Here is a 16692-nt window from a genome sequence, read left to right as displayed (position 1 = left end):
CAGATATCCCGTTGGCCGAAATATAAATCCCAATATATCCTATGACCTTCAAGACTTAGGCCAGGCAGCAGTAGTGACATCATCCTTTCACCTTGACAAACGTAATTGAGTGATTGCTGATGTCCCTTGAAATACCACACTTGCACAAGACAAGTCTTGCATATTGCATCTGACTGCAGAAAATAGGCACACATACAGGAAAACTAGATCAGTGCATCAGTGAGCAAAGGTCCGTTACGATCAGATCAGATTGTAGGCGTAAATAACCAATCATTACTCAGACAATCAATCAACATTTATTGCTGATCACTTAAAATATTTATGGTATACATATAGAAATAAAAATGGAAATCACATTAAAATAATTCATTTCTTCAACTATGATGAATTAAAAAGTATAAGAACAAACGATCATGTGAAGTAAAAAATATGTACATAATAAAAATACTCAACAGTTCAAACGAGAAATCTATAGGTATTCTTTTTTGTTGCTACCACGGACCTTGATTGGGTTACAATTAACGATTATCAAAAACGTTTACAAAATATGAGCCCTTTAAAGACTAGATCCTAATTTATACATGTACAGATCTTCATTCTTTTTTCGAGTCTGGGAAGCTGTCGGATATAGGTGGCGTTGTGTGAAGTGCAACACCCTATGATGGAGGGGGGTCTTGGGGCTCCCAACTATGAGTTGTATTGGGCGGCGGCACAGCTGCAGTGGCAAATAAAATGGCTGAGGGAGGGCCCCAAAAATGATCGGTGTGAGGTGGCGGTGTGTGGGGTAATACGCCTCTCATGAACTGGCTTCTCCAGCATGCAGGTAGGAGGGCCCTGCCACTGTAGGGTCACTTTTTTAATGCGCCAGTGGCGCAGTGTGCTGCCCCATATTTACAAGACCACGCAAAGCCACCCTAAGTGGCTTTTCATGGCCTTGTAAATATGGCCCCCTTTGACGCATTACTCTGCATGAAAGGGGCGTTCCATGTGTGTTGCTGTGGGTGCTATCTACTTTGGGAAGAACAGATGCCCTTTAAAGAAGTTTGGACAAGAAAAAAAAAGGAAGTGGGCTATGGGTTTCTTTCCCCTTTCTGTTGAGAATTTTGTACATCACAAATCTGCGTTGCATTTATCTTACCCATGTCAGGGAGACATTTTTTATGCCGTATGATTGACAATAAATACAAGACTAAAAGAGCAACATCATTCAAAAGAACCCATAAATTAACCAAAAACTACGGCTCCCCATAATTGGGGTGTTGTGGGACCACCACGCTCCTCGCCCCCCATACAACTGCCCCTGCTGCAGTAATGATAATCATGACCCTGGGTAGCAAGACATCTCTTCCAATTACAAAATTAAGTGAAGGAACGCAGAGACCTGGACCTGGTTTCCCATTGCCAATGTCAGCAGCACTCACCATTAGACCACATGAGCTCCCATGTGTTGGCCCTCTTTTTGCAGCAAAGGTGCTCTCTGCCCTAATGCTAGCAGCTGGCCCCTCATACCACTGGAACCTGGTGCCACAGCACCGACCACACAAATCATACCTACAACTCTGTGAAGCGGGCTGGCTGCTCTGCCCACTCCACTGGCCCATCACGACTAGCCGTGAGACACAAAGCAGGCTTACTGCCCCTTTTTGTAAAACAATGACTGACATATTCACAATGTTTTCTGTTATCGCTGAGACTTCTTGGCACTACAAAAACCCAGCTACTATTTCCCACAGAGCAACTTGGATGACTTTCTGTGGCTGCCTTGTCACACCCAGGAACTCTGCAGTGAAAACATTAGCCAAACGGAATATTTCACAGCCAAACATCGTGCATTTCCCACCTATTGGTGTAACTTCCATTTATTTTTCATTTAACATGTGCCTGCAATTTTATATGTGCTACAACAAAGTGAAAAAATACAAAAATAGTTACAGAATATGCTGCTCTTTTTAGTCACTTCTTTGACCCTGTGATGCGACTTATTGACCCTGCCCATGGTACTCAGGATCACAGTTCACACACTTTATGCAAATGAAGACAGCCTGGAAAAGCGCAAATAAAACAAAATTGCCCCTTTTAGGCTATCTTCATTTACAAATAGTTAAAGATGCATTCGCTCCCCACTGGGAATGCAGCCACGGCCCCCCAGGGGGCACGCCCCACAGTTTGAAGAACTCTGCTCTAATGTGAAGCATAGTTGAAACACGCTAGAATGACATAAAAAAACAAAAAGGATATAGATTGGAAAGAAAAAAAAGTATTGGCAAAGTAAAGTTATAGGAGGAGGAGCCCAGGCACCAAAGTTCATTTATTTTTAGGTGAATGCGCATGTGATCAAGCAAAATGCTGTCACTCGCAGTGCAAGAGAGCAGCGGCTGGCCCATCAGAGAGGAGTCATTATTGCCCACACCTATGCTTTTTGATGTCCCCCACACTTGTGGTGTTACATTTATTGACAAATTTTAGCCCAAAGCTGCCCTAGTTATTAATGGGAATGCAGCTAACTCAGCAAGGACCACTAGATGGCGCCAGATTCTGCATCTGCCTATGTCCTCTTTCCTCAGAAAACATTTGTATAAAAGCTTCAAACAGGGACTTGTGTAGTGTGTTGACCAGGGCTACGCGAGAGTGTGAAATGCCTGTCTCACTCACTGGCTCCGCCAGTGCTTAAATTGTAATTAAATAAGTGCCAGGATTCTCGTCAGTAGACCATTGCAGCTTGCACCACACATTGCCCCAGTCATGCTGGCAGTGATAGTAACAACTACAAAACTACTAACCATCATATTCCTACAAGTGTGACACTTCAGACTATTCCAGGCACCCAAAACTATAAGAATGGCTTGGGCGGCAGGTAATAGTCATTATTAATGTATGTTGAATTAATAAATTGACTGTTGTTGTGGTTATCTGAGACAGCGCCACCTTGTGGCAGACCTTTACAAGTGCCGGTGTTGACAATTAAGTGCTGGTGCCGAGCACCGGAAACCACCGGCTCAAATTATGCACTGGGCTCTGCATGTTATTAGTACATTCCCAAGATGCTCATGGTGTTCGATTGTCACACTATTCTTCCCTGTCCTGCACCTATATCCAGGCATCCCCTTGATAGTCTCTTCTTTCTCCTTTCCTCCCCAGATCTGTACGTGTATGCTGTGCTGTTGTGCTGCACTGGGATCATCAGCATTCTGCTCTTTGCAATTGTTGTTTGGTGCCAATCTCTTCCCAACAAGAGAAAAACAAAAGGTAAGATTTTTTCATTAAACAGAAATAAAAAAGCAGCTCTGCCTAGGGTTGGGATGGGGGCTCAGTGCTCCTCTCCTGGTGCATCTGTTCATGTGATGGGCAGAGAGGAAGCCTTGCTCACGTCTTCCCTCGACTGAGCGAGCCCAGGGCAGACAAAGGCAAAGCAGATCCTACAGGGTGTCCAACATAGGTTTAAGAGGTCCGGATCTATGACAGATTTTCAGGATAATGAGTTTGATTTAGTTTCATTGTGTTCAAGTTTATCCACATTGGATACCCCGAAAATCTGTCTTTGATCCGGCTCTCCTGGTCTTAGGTACACTCTTCTCTCACGGTATCCCTTCTTCTCTCCACTCAATTTCCTGTAGGATCACATAGGACCCAAGGATAATTTTTCAATCTTTTATTTAGATATAGTCAGGAGCAAGGTGGGACACAAGTTAGAATCAAAGACAGAGAGATGCTTTGAGCCTCTTGCATATCGCACTGGTGATAGAATTGAATTTTATTTGTGGTTTATTTTATTTGCTGTACCTGTGAGCTTTCTACAGCATATTTTAATCAGGATGTAGAGTTTTGGATATTTATTTGTCTTTATTATATACTTTTATAAATGCCTTGAATGTGGTATAATACTGAATGGTTTTGTGCCGCCTACATATGGCTAGGTGGGTTGCTCACACAGGGTCACTGAGGAAACCAAAGAGCAATTATATTGTATTTGCATTTATATAGGACTTACTACCCTTGACAAGGCCTTGCAGAATTGGATGACATTTGCGCAATTTGGGGATCACAGCTGCGCCACATGAGGCATCAGTTTGCAGAATCAGAACTAGGCTGACCTGGCACAAAGGTTTCAGGAACAAGCAGGACACAGTAGAATTTAATAAGGGGATGCAGTGAAGGCAGTGCTTTGGGCCGGACTGGGAACTCAAACCGGCCCTGGCAATTGAATCGGACCGGCTGGGGGAGGGGGTGTGGGGGGGGGGGGGGGGGCTTGGTGCTGCAGCAAAACGGCCCTCTGTACCAAAAACGGCCCCCACCGGTCCAAAACCGGCCCCCACCCTTCCGGCCCACTGGGAAAATGCCTGTGCCCGCTACAGTCAGTCCGGCCCTGGCAGCGCTTAAAATAAGAACAGCAGCAAACTGAGCACTGTATTAGGAAATCAGAACTGGAATGACCTGAAACAAACCTGGCTGACCAGAAGGCTGTGCACCTATCATGAAATGTGGCCCGGCACTCGGAAATGTGAGCCCTCCATTCCACTGCCGCCTCAGTGTGTTACTTAGTACTCCCGCCTCATGAAGTCTATGGCTGAATCCACAGCAACTTTATTTATTACCATAGTGGTCTTGACTACGAGATGAGACCTATTGGCTTTGTCAATATTTAGACTGGTACAGCAGCGCAGCTGCAGTGCAGCATGGCTGAAAGTTTGTAAAAGGGCTATGATGCGGCATCTGCACCCAATCAAGAGCGGTTCAGCAAACTTTGCAAAACCCAGGTCTGTAGGCTTGCTTTGAATTGAACTTTATAAAGAGCAGAACATTAACACACACGGTTACTGTCCTTGTCATTTTGATGATCTCCTTATGAAACTGTTCATTTGACATATTTGTCAGGGCTCATACATAACTGAAATGGGACGTGCTTCGCTTGACAAAAACCCCAAAGTAAATAAAGAAATAAACTTAAAACAACTTACTATTTTCTGTGTCAGTCTCGCTTGCAACTTTCTATAAATATTAATTACATAATAAGTAGTTCGTTGTTAAAATGTTCAGTATCTTTACATTGATAATTTTCCAACTAGAAATGTCTAATTTTAACTGATAGAGTGAAGATATAGTTTTCATTATTCACTCATAGGCCCTCCTTACTAATGGCCCACTAATCCTTCCGGTAACTTCGTTCCACTGGAGTTACCAATACCAGGGATCCTGCTGTTATTGACTCCTTCGGAATTAAGCTGCAACTGGTAATGACAGTAATAGTCCTGATTTTAAGAGATTGTTTGAACTGTTTACAGTCTGTGTATGTACACCTAGATGCAATGGGAGCAGATTCCAGTGCTGGGGGGCTAAATGTGAAAATCAACACCCACCATACCAGGTTGTGCGAATACGCAGAGGAAGTGACAGGAATTTCCCACTCGATCTAAGACTCCGAGTGTGGGCATATCGTTGCAGTTTACTCCACAGATAGGTTGGCCCACTTCCATACAGGCTTTATGGACCAGAGGTGGTTAAGCACGGCAGCTTATACTCGTATCAGTAAAACTGCATCTCAGTGCGAAATTTGTGACCATGTCAATGGAAAATGTGCTATCTGTAAACGACAATGTGCTACCACACGATGCTTTAGTTTTGTATTTGCCACAGTGGGCTGCAAAATCCACCATCAGCTACATACCACACCCATTGCTCTCTCCTATTGAAAGGGGGTGTCTCATTTGGTGACACAATCCTCATGACTTAATAGGAGCTCCCTCACTCTGAAAGCTCACTCTGAAAATTGTTCCAGCACCACTGATTGGAATGATTCTCCGTGTTTTCCCTATTTGATTCTTATTTGACAAGTCTCATTGGGCAAGGATGTGGCATAACAGCCAGAGTTGTTGACTTTGGAGTTAGGGAACCAGGTTCGAGTCTCAGCATCCTGTGATTCTAGACACATCACTAAATCTCCCCGTGGCTAAAAATAAATAAATGCATTCATCCTTGCGTAATCTGTCTGGTGCTCATGTGCAGCGCTCCAATGACTTCGGGTCGATTTCTGTTGTGTCGGGTGATCTATACTCAAGGGGCATCTAACCCTAGCTAGGCCTAACACGTGGCCCTAGAATAAACTCAGCCGGACACTGGGAAATAAGGTTGCTTGGTCGGTCGGCGCGTGTCTCTGAACGCCCTCTCACGTGCTCGACCTCTTTTTATTATAGGGCGGTCACGTGACCAATTTGTCCGTCCCTCCGGACCTCGGGGGCGGACCCTCGGGGACACAACATTCCTCCTAAAACAAGAAAAACAACAAAACCAAAAACATACTGCAACATTGCAAACATGGTCTGATCGAGCCCACTGTCTCATTAGCATCGGGACTAATACCTTCAGCGTCTTTCACAAATGCTAGCGCATTTAGTTCAAACATGGCGGGCACACGTATAAATTAGAACAGTCTTACGTAAAGTAGTCTCTCAGCCAGCTGGAGGGGGTGGGGTTAGCACGTAGCTGGCGCTGGGACCCTCGCTGAGTCATCGGCTCTGTTCCAGTCTCCACCTCTTGGCTTGGCGCCTCATTGTCGGCCCCCTCCGGATCTGGGGCCTCATCCAGGGCCTCCGAATCTCCTCCCACATCCTCACCAGGACCCGGCTGCTCGGCACGTGGCCGGACCTCGTGCTGGGATGTTGGTTCACCAGGCGATGACATAGTTGCAGTTTCGGTTTCTCTGTCGCCTTGCTGGCGCCTTGGCTCGCTGCTCGCCGGGTGGTAGAGTTTGAAATGAGATACGTTGCGAGTTACCTTGTCTCGTCCTCGAGTAGCTGTGATGCGGGTGCCCTTCACACCACTGACTCGCCATGGTCGTCTTTCATAGCTGAGTCTGAATTTTCCCCCAGTGGCCCGATTTTTTATGAGCACTAGGTCACCTCTTTTGAAATGGGGAGCCACAGCTCTCCGTTTCTTGCTGATCTGATCATAAGCGGCCCGCCTCCTCATTTCTACAGTCTGTTCCTTTATCAGTTCAGGTGCCCACTGGGGATGATGAGGAATGGAGTCCGTTATTACCCGCCCTAGGAGAAGGTGTGCAGGAGCTACCCCCGTTGTAGAGTGAGGGGTCTGGCGGTAGCTACGGAGAAAGGTGAAAATGGCCATCTCCACGGACTGTCCTTTATCATGTGCAATGCGGATTACTTTGTTTAATGTCCTCATGAACCGCTCGGCCTCTCCGTTGGCCTGAGGCCACCTTGGGGTGATACGCCTGTGGCGAGTTCCTAGGGATGAGAGATAGGCTGCAAAGTCTTGGCCCTGAAATGGCGGTCCATTGTCCGTTCTGAGTTCTTTCATGGCTCCGTGCGTGGCAATGATTTTCTCCATCTTGGGAATCACACAGTCGGCACTGGTGCTGGTGATGATTTCGACTTCCGGGTACTTGGAGTGATCATCGATCATCACTAGCGTGTGCCGTCCATCCGGAAGGCTGCCAAAGTCCATGCTGACCCTTTCCCAAGGGCCTCGGGGCCTGGGTTCCACGATTATGGGTGCTTCGCGGGGGCTGTCACCTGTGGTTTGGCAGGCCGTGCATGTGCGCACAGCGGTCTCCACCATGTCGTCCATTAGCGGGAACCACACCTTGGTCCGCAGCCGGGCCTTTGTTTTAACCATTCCCTGGTGCCCTACATGCGCCAGCTGAACTACTCGGCTCGTCAAAGCCGTCGGGATCACCAGACGATGCCCTCGCAGGAGGCACCCCGCCTCGTCTTCGTTCAGTTCAGCCCTCACGTGGTACAGACCGTCCATGATTTTCTGGGCCTCGGGGGTGAGTACCTTCCAGCTCTCCTTAGCTTTCTGCCAGTTGGCTGTCCGGAGCAGATCTTTGGCCCGCTGTATGCAGGCGTCCTGAGCCGTGGCGCTCACCACTTCTTCCAGGGATATGGGGCGCGGGCATGATCTGGCCACGACCCATCGCACATAAGCCTCCGTCTCTTCAGCTTCCTCCATCTCCTCTGGGGTGGCCGCCCGGGGGTGTCGTGACAGATAATCCGCCGGATTCTTTGCCCCTGGCTGGTACTCAATGGTACAGTTGTACTCCTGTAATTGCAAAATCCACTTTTCAATTCTGGGGGGTGGTTTGGATGAGGTGCCTGAGAACAGCGACAGCAGTGGCTTGTGATCCGTTACTACTGTGAAGGGTTTGCCATATACATACAGGTGGAAGTGCCGGCATCCCCAATGAATCGCGATGGCTTCCTTTTCAATTTGGGAGTACCTTTGTTCGGTGTCCGTGAGGGACCGGCTGGCAAAAGCGACGGGGGCCCAGTCTATTTCGTCTCGGGCTCTCTGCATCAGGACAGCCCCCAATCCCGCCGGTCCAGCATCTACTGCAATGAGAGTGAAATGTCTGGGGTCAAAGAACGCCAGCGTGGTGTTGCTGGACAGCGCACTCTTGATGGCTTGGAACGCTCTCTCCTGCTCCGGTCCCCAGTTCCATGGCGTGGAGTCTTTAGTTAGCTCACGTAAAGGGAGGGTCAGGTTAGCTAGGTCTCTTATGAAGCGACCACAGTAGTTCACCATCCCGAGGAAGCTTCGGACTTCCGTGACAGTCGTGGGCGGAGGTGCATCTTTGACGTCTTTGACCTTGTCCGGGTCAGGATTGACGCCATCGGCCGAGAATACGTAGCCGAAGAACCCCAGCTTGGTCTGAAGGAACTCGCATTTGTCTCGGTGCAGAGTAAGTCCAGCGCTGCGGAGCCTGCGGAACACCTGTGCCAAGCGTTGGTTGTGCTCGGGAATTGTCCTTGCGTGCACCATGATATCGTCACTGACATTGATCACCCCCGGTATACCAGTGATGAGCTCTTGGATGACGTTCTGGAACACTTCGGCAGCACTGGAGATCCCGAAGCTCAGTCGGGTATACCTGCGCAGTCCGATGTGAGTGGAGAACGTCGTGATGTTCCGGGACTCTTTATCCAGCACGAGTTGATGGTACCCCGCCCTGAGGTCCAACTTGGAAAACCACCGGGCCCCAGCCATCTCTCCGATTAGGTCATCGATCGTAGGGGTGATGTGTCTTTCCCTTTTGATGGCCGCATTGGGGAGGCGCATGTCCACGCATATCCGGACCGCTCCCGGCTGCTTGGGTTTCCGAGTGACCACGATGGGCGATACCCAGGGAGTGGGTCCGGACACCTTTTCAATGATGCCCGCTGTTTCCAACTTCTGTAGCTCTTCTTCAACCAGTGGCCTCAGATGAAATGCGACCCGCCGGTGTCGCAGGGCCACCGGTTGGACAGTGGGGTCCACATGCAGGTGTATTTCCCGGCCCTTGAATCGGCCAATCCCTTCGAACAGGTCCGAAAAGTCTGCGATCAGTTGCTGCACTGATTCCTCGTGCACCCCAAATGCAAAGGAGACCACTCCCAGGTCTTCTGCCGTCCGGCAACTCAGGAGCATACCTTGGCCTTCCTCCGACACGAAGATGTTGGCACGCGTGATCTTATCTCCGTGCCGGACTGCTGCTTTGAACTTTCCTCGAATGCGGAGGGGCACGTCCTGGCCATAGGCAAAAACGGTGATCGGAGTGGGGCGGAGGCCGGGTGGAGTAGCCATGTCTCCATAGAGGGACGCACTCATCAGATTTATTGAGGCGCCCGTGTCCACCGTCGCCATGATGTCCTGATCAGCCACTTGTATTGCGCACTGTGGTAGTGTCATTGTGCGTCGGGTGGCTGTGCCGATCATGTGCACCTTGTGTGGGGACCTTTCCTCCTCGTCGTCGTCCATGTCGCTGTTGCTGGGTCCTCCTTCCGCGCCTTCAGGCTCCGCCACCGCGTGTACTGTCTGGCGGGGCTTGCTGAACCTTTTGGACCGACACACCTTTTCAAAATGGTTCATTTTCCCGCACCCGGAGCATATCTTGCCCCGTGCTGGACATTCTGGCGCCGGGTGTCTCGGGCCTCCACAGTAACCACATGATTGCGCCGAGGCTCCGCCCTGCGGAGTTGTTGTTCTCTTCACCCATTTGGGCTGTGGGCGGACCTGCAGTTTGTTCACCGGTTCCACTTTCATATTGGCCTGCAGAGCTGCTTCCATGTGGGCTGCCCTGGCCTTGGACAGCTCCTTCGTGCGGCCCAGCGTGAGAATGTCTGGGAGGGGTTTTCCCGACTCCTCTAGTATTCTCTCGCGCAGTTTAGCAGAAGCGCACCCCTGAATGATCTGGCCTCTGATTTCCTCCGTGACATCCTGAAATCCACACGTTAGTGCCAGTTTCTTCAACCGAGAGTGATAGGCGTCTAGTGATTCCTCTGGTAGTTGCCGCGCTTGTCTGAAGATGAACCGTTCATAGTCTTGGTTGGCCATGGGTTCAAAGTGCGCATTGAGTGCATTTATGAGCGTGTGGTGGGTTTTAGGAGTGGCTTCCGTAAGGGTGCGGGCGATGGAATGAATGTCCTTGCCACCAAGATGGAGGATCATGGCACGCTTCTGTTCCTTATGGACCTTGGTGGCCTCAAAGAATATAAATAGCCTGTCCACCCACTCTTTCCATTTCGGTGCTAGAGTGGACGGCGCACCTTCCACCACAAACGGCTCAATGGGCGGAATGTTAGCCATCGCTTTGGACGCCCGGGAGGATGTCCGTGGGCGGCCGGGATGTATTCCAGCGGCAGCCGGATCGCCGGACACCCCTCGCGCAACCAATCACGCTCCTGCGCGCTGCAGATAGATGCAGGCCAGCGCTGCTCACCTGAAGAGAGCCAGGGATCAGAGTATTTCCTCCAGGCAGGCAGAGCGGGGGGTGTGTGGGGGCACGGCACGAGCACCGCGGACACGTGGAAGTGCCCGCAGCCGCCTTACCTCACCAGGGACACACACACGCACCCCGAGCGGGGAATCGATCACCACCCTCGTCGCCAATTGTTGTGTCGGGTGATCTATACTCAAGGGGCATCTAACCCTAGCTAGGCCTAACACGTGGCCCTAGAATAAACTCAGCCGGACACTGGGAAATAAGGTTGCTTGGTCGGTCGGCGCGTGTCTCTGAACGCCCTCTCACGTGCTCGACCTCTTTTTATTATAGGGGGGTCACGTGACCAACTTGTCCGTCCCTCCGGACCTCGGGGGCGGACCCTCGGGGACACAACAATTTCGCGCTACATAAAACTGCTAAATAAATACAGACATCGTCCTGGTTGCAGTCCTCTTCTTTTGTGCCACGCTGGGTCTCCCTTTGCCTGCCCCCCTAGTTTGAAGATCACGTGTGTAGGAGGTGTCGAGTAGTCCGCAGGCTGACCTCAAACACCCTTTCCCTGCTCCTCGACTGCAGCTGTGGCAGACGGGCCCTCGACCACGTCGAATGCATTCACGCCTAAGAACAGCTCAGGAGGCCTCCGCTCCACATGCCAAAGAAGTTAACAAGCCCGTGATTTATTTTAACCCCGCGAACATTTGCTATAAAACTCTATACTGCTGGTATAAAGTTGGACCCGCGCCACGCTGGCATCTGGTTCTAATTGGTCAGCGTGGGTGTCCGGGGCCAGCCTCCTCCTCGCTGACTCAGTGTGGTGGCCTTGGAGCCGCGGTGTCGACGCTGAAGGTTTTCCTTTCGCTGCACTAATGATACAGCTGATACAGTTCACTCTTATGGATCTCACCAGTGTAACATCGCGAGACTTGGCAGCTCCCTTTCCTGCGTCTCCTTGAGAACGCGCAGCTCTGTCATCACCCAGCGGGTTAGGCACAATGATGGTGGCCCCCATGCTGAATGTGGTGAGAGGCTCTTAAGTCTCCCATATTTCACACATATTTATTGTTCTTTGGCTGAACGGGTCCCCTCTGAAGATTTGGAGGCCCTTGAAAGATTAGGGGGGCCCCCTGCGTCGCAGGGGCTGCAAAAGCCCGCGTTCGGCACTGTCTTCACTGCAGCTCTACATCAGACCGAAAACGCAGTCTTTGTGGCTGTGGTTCCATGTGAGTGTGCAGACCTCTTATCACTGGGGCCCAATGATAGTATAAACCTTTGTCCTCCCAGTGGCTCCAGGTACAAGTGCAAAGCTCTTGTTACTGCGTACACAGCGGCGGCTCATCCGTAATGACGTAGGAGCGTCACCCCACTGCCTGGCTCAGAGCCAGCAAATGTAAAATAAAACCATGTTCTTGCATCGTTGTATTTTTCATTTGCCGGCTCTTATCCAGCGCTGTTGGGAGTGGTGGGGCCTAGGCATGGGAGTGGAGGAGTGCCACGTGCACTCCACTCATTAAGTGCTCATGTGTGTTTGGTCGGCCGTCTCAGGCCGACCAAAACATACATGCGCACTTAGCTGTTTTACAGCCCGGCTGAGCAGCAGGCTGGAGAAACCCCAATAGACTCCTTTGTCTGAGCAGGGCGTCTTTTCGGCGTGTTCAGAGCAATCCCCGCACTCCTCTGCAGCACAGTGATTTGATGGGAATCTGTCCCAGGGGCTGCTGGGACCCAGGAAGAAGAAGAGAGGTGGCGAATGCGAAGCGATGCTGGAGGCAGCCGGCTGCTAAAGGAACGTTTTTTTTGTGTGAAATCTATTATTTCTCACCCCCCCACAAGACCCCCCTCTCGCGCTCCCCCTCCCACCTCACCAACCTTTATTTGTGGCGGCCGCTACTGTGTGTACACCTCTGTAGGCTCCACAAGTCTCTTCAGCTCTGTCGCCTTTGCCATTGCATCTCTTCAAGACATCTTGTACAGCTCTCTTCATTGTTACTGCAGTCCACTATCATTAGGTCACAGTGATGGGGCAGCCGTACAATATTGTGGAGATACAAAGGAGCCAGTGCTTAATTTGTAAAAGAATAAGTGCCCAAAGCTCTGCTCAGAAGCCTGTGACTGGTGCTTTTAAATGTCAGCATCCACAAAAAATACCAAGGCTGCCTTGAATCCACATCAGGCCTCTTTTATCCACTACCTGACACTTCCAGCGTCTTTGTTTCACTCTTGCAGGATCCTGCCTTCTCCCTTTGTGAGGGTTTTTCTGCCTTTCTCTCCCTCCTTCTTTCTCATTTCCGTGTTTTTTATTTACTCTCTTGCTTTCGGTAAATATTTAATGAGGAAAAGTAACTGACAGTGCCCGAAAACAAGTGCTAGTGGTCCCCACTGCCAAACACCGGCTTAAATTAAGCACTGAATGGCCCTGTAAACTATCACAGAGCCACAGTAACAAGAGCCACAAACTGTGATGGGGCCTCAGGCACAAGAACTGTTCACTACCATAGAGGCACAGTGGTGACCAAGATCAAGAGTGTCTGATTAGTAAACTTATTGTGCAACACTGTGTGACACCGAGGAGAACCCCATGCATGCCCACCATGTGATTCTTCTCTAGCTTGGGGGGCCTTGTGGAGAAGTGCTTAAGGCTATTTTTTAAATAAACTTCTGTATCATAGATTAGAACATTAAAATGTTGAGAGCTCTATTGAAGACAATTCTATTCTCAGTAGGTGGAATATTATAAAAAGCATTATAGCCCTTCTGCCCTAGGCTATACCACTTGGTGAAGGCCCTCACTCTCTTTATAGGCCCGCGCCTGCAGCTTGGGCCTATAACTCAGGTTCAGGGCCTTTAACCTCCTGTACAGCCCTCTGCAGAGGACTATAATGTCTATTATCAGAGATAGAATTGGCAAGTACCTGTGGGTCGTCAGAGTCCAAAGCAAGCACATCTTCACTTATGTGGTGTGGGAATATGAACTCATGCAAATGTACAATTGTGTTGCTTTACCAGTATGGAGTAAGCATTAAATTAGGAGTCTGTTTCATACCACAAGATAGCTCATCTGGTACAATACATTAGTGGGCTGGTGGGCCTGTTCCTGAATTATTTTAACACTTGCAGGTGACTGCTGATGTATATACATGTGTCCTCAGAGTAGATTGTGTATTCCTTGTGACTTTCCCATTGGCAGCAGAATTAAGAGTGTTCAAGATCTCTTGGTTCTTAATCAAGATGACATATAACTTAATGTCAACAGTGACACCTGTTTGTAGTTGTAGGCGTTCATTTAATGCCTAGGGAATTCTAAAGGTGGTTGTTGTGGTTCACCTGAATTACCTCAATAAATTAACAATTCTAGATTATGTCAGCCACTCAGAAAGATTAGATTGAAACATGGAGTTCCTGACCTGAATCTATTCGGCTCTTCTACTCGTGTACTGGCCTAGAAGAAGGTTTTTTGATAAATGTATGTGGAAAGGCCCATCAGAAGTGAAAACACGTCTGGATTGAAACTTCATATAAGAGATTTCCACAGGTCTGTAGAGCCCTGTTCTCAGTTGATCGTTCCTCCTGGGGCGAAAGTGGGTTGTCAGACTCCTGCAAATTATATTTTGTTGTAGGGTCTCCTGCAGTGACGATGTATTTGTACTTTGCCTACTTCTTTCCTTTGGTGCTTGTACGATACTGTGCCGGGAGGCCAGGACTAAATGATTAAGTCATAGAGATGGTAGTTGCAGCAGACTTGGCCAACCTGAGCCTCACCTTCTTTCTATATTGTTTTCTCTTCCAGTGCGACATCAGTTGGTGAGACATCCTCAGAACAGGTAAGAGAGACCCTTTCCAACAGGCACACTGTTGTCATGTACAGAGCTCATGGCCTCACACTTTCCATAGCTCGGAACTAATGGGCAAGCTGTGATCTAGAACACAGCGTTTCACATGGTTTGTGGCCAATGGGTGAAAACCCTACAGTGAGCCTTGACGGAAAGATTCACATTGCCAGAAGGCTTGATTTCACTGATAAACATTGATCTAGACTTAAGATCTTCACTCTATGGGTATTTAATGACTCATGGCCCAGCAGTGATCCGGAACACAGGCTCTCACAAGATCTATTAATAGTACACACCAGATCAGATGTGACCTAAAACACAGACCTTTCTGTGCCTAAAGCGAATGACCTGGAGACCTGCTGTGATCGAGAACTAAGTCCCTCATGGTCTTTTATTATGGATTCTGGTACTTGCAGAGATCCTGAGCTCATCCTGGACCCCAGCTGCGCTTGATCACTGTTGAAAGTATCACCAGGGGCTTAAACTCTCCGCACTTGTGCACCAGACATAACACAAATATATATCCAGTGCTTTAAATGGGAAGGCACAGTCCACTACTGAGCACCTGCACTTCTTTAATTTAAAAGGGAGAGTAGCTGCACTTCTCAGCACTGGTGCAATGCTTTTAATGTGAAAGTACCAGCACTTCTAGTGAGCAAACAGGCTCTCATTGATATCGAGTACCAGCCCTGCCTTATTTAAATTTAAGGCACTTCATATATTCCTATACTAGTTTATAATTGGTAATCACCAGCCGCGGCCCGTGCAGGTAAGAGCGGTGGGGACAGTGAGGGGAGGATTTCGACAGACGACAAGGGAACATTAAATAAATAATTAAATTTCCCTCGTCATTGTCTGTCAAATTCCCCCCCCCCCCCCCCGCCCCCCCTCACCTGGCCACACCGCTCTTCCCTGCACGGGCCACGACACTCGCGCACAGGTGCCACCTCAAACCAGTCCCTGTAAATCATCAACATTCAGACCGCTCACACTTTGGTACCTTTCACACCTTGTGTCACACAAGAAGCATTACATTTTCAACTCATGTGCGTCGTACTTACATCCCCTGTAGTCAGATGAACTTGTAGGTTAATAACCTCATTCCAGGGACCCCTATAGCCTTTATCTATGGATCAGTGATTTGCACCTGGGGCTCCAAGCCTTCTGTACCTGTGTGTCACTGCACCTATAGGTTGTCTTTCTCTTTACCTTGCTGTCCTCTTTGTTACCTGCAGTTCGGGTGAGACAGTGACGAGTGTGTCAAGTTTATCACCACTTCAGCCAAAGAAGAAGAGGAAGCCGAAGCCGGAGCTTCCGCCAGCGGTGCCTGTGAAAGGTAAGGAGAGGCCAGATTCAACATAAAGGAATCTTCGCGTGATGGGACATATGCATATCATACCAAAGATACCGTGGAGGAGCGAAGCAAGCACACACAAACCCAAAATGAAAGGGATGTGAGCAGAACACACCACCATCACAATCTAACCCGTGGGTGAACCTGCACATGACGCACATCCTTTTAAAGAGAATTGGATGAAATAGTGTGGCAGGCCCACATCACCCTCAAACTGACCAAAGGATGATAGAACAAATACATTTCACCCTTAGTGACGGGGGCGCAATAGCGCTGTTCATTCCATGTGATCCAGAAGTGAAAGTGCAAACACTCGCCACCTCAAAGTGGCTTGCATATGATAACAGACATACGTCATTACAAAGTTACCTGGGTATGCTAGAACTTAACAGCATGGTAGATCAGAGTAGAGCACATCGACGTCACTCTAGGGTGACCCGGACCCACAACACCCTCAAAATGGCAGCTGATCTATTCAGGTAACTGTGAAGTGACGTAGCAGACATCCATTTCACATCCAGTGGCATCCGTGTGATAGAGCAGACACACGTGACTGCTCAGAGTGTCAGGGAGCTGATAAAATGCGCGCCCTTCACCCAGAACAATTGTGATGTGATAGTGCAGACGAAACCAAGTGACCTGAAACTAAAAGCACATAAGACCACACCGAGAGTAACCTGTATGTGATAGAGCAGGACTAAATGAGGCTAGAATGACCTGGAAGTGGTAAAGCAGCCACAGTTCACACAATACTAATGCTCGACTGCTAAGATGAACCTTGACGTAAAACAGGCACA

The 16692-nt window shown here is 49.0% G+C and overlaps 1 protein-coding gene across 1 annotated transcript in view; it reads left to right on the top strand.

The window, feature by feature from the left end:
* The window catches only part of VSTM4 (V-set and transmembrane domain containing 4), a 123110-nt gene that overhangs the window by 70679 nt on the left and 35739 nt on the right, over window positions 1-16692 (top strand). Inside the window, exons 4-6 of the mRNA XM_086920089.1 lie at window positions 3139-3246; window positions 14499-14532; window positions 15777-15877. Of these exons, the coding sequence (XP_086776215.1) occupies window positions 3139-3246; window positions 14499-14532; window positions 15777-15877 (243 nt within the window). The remainder of the gene's footprint in view (window positions 1-3138; window positions 3247-14498; window positions 14533-15776; window positions 15878-16692) is intronic.

This window comes from Lissotriton vulgaris, chromosome 5 (genome assembly GCF_964263255.1).
Source record: "Lissotriton vulgaris chromosome 5, aLisVul1.2, whole genome shotgun sequence".
NCBI classification, from domain to species: domain Eukaryota; kingdom Metazoa; phylum Chordata; class Amphibia; order Caudata; family Salamandridae; genus Lissotriton; species Lissotriton vulgaris.
Note: the sequence above shows the minus strand (reverse complement) of the source record. Positions and strands in the feature narration are given on the sequence as shown.